The following is a 2,691-nucleotide window of genomic DNA, read 5'->3' on the forward strand; positions in this document are numbered from 1 at the left end:
GGCGTGCTGAAGGACATTGTTTTAGGGAAGATGTGCCGTGCCTGTGTGTCTGACGGCCAGAACCCTCAACCTCTATTAGTCACCTCTTGAGAGGACACCCAAATCACAATGGATGCTGAGTATGTCCTGTGCAACTGGAAAGACCACTTGTGGCCAGCAAGGGTTTTGTCCAGATCCGGGGTCTCACCAAGAAATAAGAGGAAAGGAGCACTTTCTCTAGAAGTTTGAAATACTCTCGGTAGATGAAAAAATTAAAGTGAAAAGCACAGACGTAAAGATCCTAAACGAGTCTCAGATTGAATCCATTACCTCCTTGCTAACAGCCCAGTCGAAGGCCAGTGTCCCAGCGGGACAGGAAGTGCCTTACAGAAACGCTCTTTCAGTGGCATTGGAGATTCTGAAGAGAGAGCAGATGTGCGCCCCAGCAGGAGCATCGGATGATCCAGAGACCACTACACCGTCCCGAAGGGGACCAAGAAAGCGATCTCTTAAAGACTACCGGAAGGCCAAGGGATCTTACTGAGGCGTCTCAGGAAACGCAGAAACCTCAAATCGCGGCTGGTGCATTCTCGGAGACAGGATGCCCCAGATGGCGGCCAATCACAGGCACACACAACCCTCACTCCCCTTCCAAGGAAAAGGCAAGCAAAGTCCTCACCACGCTCCAGCAGCGCGCCCGAACTTACCGTCACTTTCAGAAGATGGTGGTGAGAAAGAGGGCAAGGAAAAGAGGGACACCTCAAGAGTTAGGTCTTTGCATCGCATAGCCAAGGAGGCGGGTACCGGGGTGAAGATGGAGGCATCCTTCCATCTCCGCCACCAGGTTTTCAACCTCACTGTGCCCGAGGAGGCTCCGAAAGAAGAGGCACCTGACACCCACGCAAAGACCCCGGATGCCTCCTCTGAGCGCTCTGCCTCCTCCGGGAATGTTGAGGACCACGGATGAGGGTCCATGGGAGCCAGGCATGGAAGGTGCGGCAGCCTCCTCCAGCGCCCTAACTGATGGCCCGCGTTGTTCACTCCGTCTGGCAAACAGGAGAAGGAAGCTGCAGGTACCAGAGTTTGAGAAAGGGCTGCAGGAATCTCGACCTTCGGCCAGCTCAAAGGCTGTGAACCCCACCACTGCTATTAAGAAGGATGTCAGCCAGGAAATGGGACAACTGACCAGCACGCTTTCTCCACAGGAGCCTTGTCCCATTGAAGGAGGAATGATGGTCTGGTTTAAATTTCAAAATCACCCCTTTTGGCCAGCGGTGGTAAAGAGCGTCAGCCAAGCAGAGCAGACTGCAAGGGTGCTTTTGATTGAGGCAAACATGCACGCTGAAATGAGTGGCATTCGAGTTCCTCTTCGAAGATTAAAGCCCCTGGACTGCAAAGAGAAAGAAACACTGATGAAGAGAGCCAGGAAAATGTACGAGCAAAGTGTGAACTGGTGTTTTCCCTGATTTCTCACTACAGAGAAGGGCTCACTTGTGGGTCTTTTGCAGGCTCCTTCCTGGACTATTATGCTGCTGACGTCAGTTACCCAGTTAGGAAAGCCATCCAGGACGGGGATCTGGAGGCTGACTTCCCAAAGGTCAATTATGCCGACCTGGAGGATTCTGAGGAGGAGACCTCCGTGGGCGGGAAGAGGCCCCGCAAGAAGATTCTCCCTGACCGGATGAGGGCTGCTCGGGACCGAGCCAACCAGAGGCTCGTGGACTTCATCGTGAAAACGAAGGGGGCCGATCACCACCTTCTGGACATTGTCAAAGGCAGGAAACAGTCCAGGTGGCTGACATCGTTTCTGAATTCCAACAGGTACACGCTCTGCGTTGAAACATACCTGGAGGATGAAGACCAGTTGGATGTCGTGGTGGGACATTTACAAGAAATCTACAAACAAATAGACAAGAAGAGGCTGACTCTGGCAAGGGACGACAAAGTGAGTTTTGTTCTGGAAGTTCTTCTGCCAGAAGCAATCATTTGTTCAATTGCTGCACTTGACGGATTAGGTTATAAGGAGGCAGAAGAAAAGTACCTACGGGGCCCACCCGTGCATTACCGAGAAAAAGAGCTGTTTGATAAAAATATCTTAAAGAAAATGCGATAGAGATCGGCACCAAGGGGCAAAGCTAATAAGTAAGCCCTCCTGTGCCCACACTGCAGCAGGGAGACCTCTCATTGCCTGTCTGTATGCAATGCGGGATCCTTCCATTCTCTATGCCATGTACATACGTTCTAGGAGTTTGAGACCCCGGGAACATGCTGGGTTCATTTTGGATCCATCTGTGGCACTTGTGCGTAGCACGGCCACCATCGTTTCTAGTTCTCAAACGCCTTGCAAACTAATTTGATAAAAAAAAAATACTGCAGACGTGTACTTCTCTCTACTTACTTGGATGTGTCATTGTCTACATGTTTTTTAAGGTTGCTTTGGAGAGCACTTCATATTTTAAATACGGGACGCACGATCTCTTATGACGTGAAAGAGCCCTGGTGTCAGACATGAAGCAACAATCGCTTTTAAAAGTGTAAGATGGATTTTCGCAGAAACATCACATGGATTTCTCACTCTCTCTGTGACACCTCGGTGTAAATGACTGCATTCGTTCTTAGGAAATTCCTTGAATTTGATCCTCCATGCTTATCTGTGTGGACGAAAAGCCCTGAGGGGTGATGCCAACGGCACAGATGTTTGCCATATACTGT

At 50.3% G+C, this 2,691-nt stretch overlaps 1 protein-coding gene across 1 annotated transcript; it reads left to right on the forward strand.

The window, feature by feature from the left end:
• The first annotated feature begins 952 nt into the window (after positions 1-952).
• On the forward strand, positions 953-2,347 carry LOC119878155 (PWWP domain-containing DNA repair factor 3B-like). Its single transcript, XM_038588873.1, has 3 exons — positions 953-972; positions 1,037-1,214; positions 1,355-2,347. Exons 1-3 carry the CDS (start codon positions 953-955, stop codon positions 2,090-2,092), a joined length of 936 nt encoding a protein of 311 aa, XP_038444801.1. The 3' UTR covers positions 2,093-2,347.
• The last annotated feature ends 344 nt before the right edge of the window (positions 2,348-2,691 follow it).

Source organism: Canis lupus, unplaced genomic scaffold (assembly GCF_011100685.1).
Source record: "Canis lupus familiaris isolate Mischka breed German Shepherd unplaced genomic scaffold, alternate assembly UU_Cfam_GSD_1.0 chrUn_S102H262, whole genome shotgun sequence".
NCBI lineage: Eukaryota > Metazoa > Chordata > Mammalia > Carnivora > Canidae > Canis > Canis lupus.

Coding starts and splice junctions, on each gene's coding strand:
- LOC119878155 (XM_038588873.1), top strand. CDS start 953: ATGGGAGCCAGGCATGGAAG. Junction 973..1,036: donor ATGGGAGCCAGGCATGGAAG/GTGCGGCAGCCT, acceptor TCTGGCAAACAG/GAGAAGGAAGCTGCAGGTAC. Junction 1,215..1,354: donor CCATTGAAGGAGGAATGATG/GTCTGGTTTAAA, acceptor TCCTCTTCGAAG/ATTAAAGCCCCTGGACTGCA.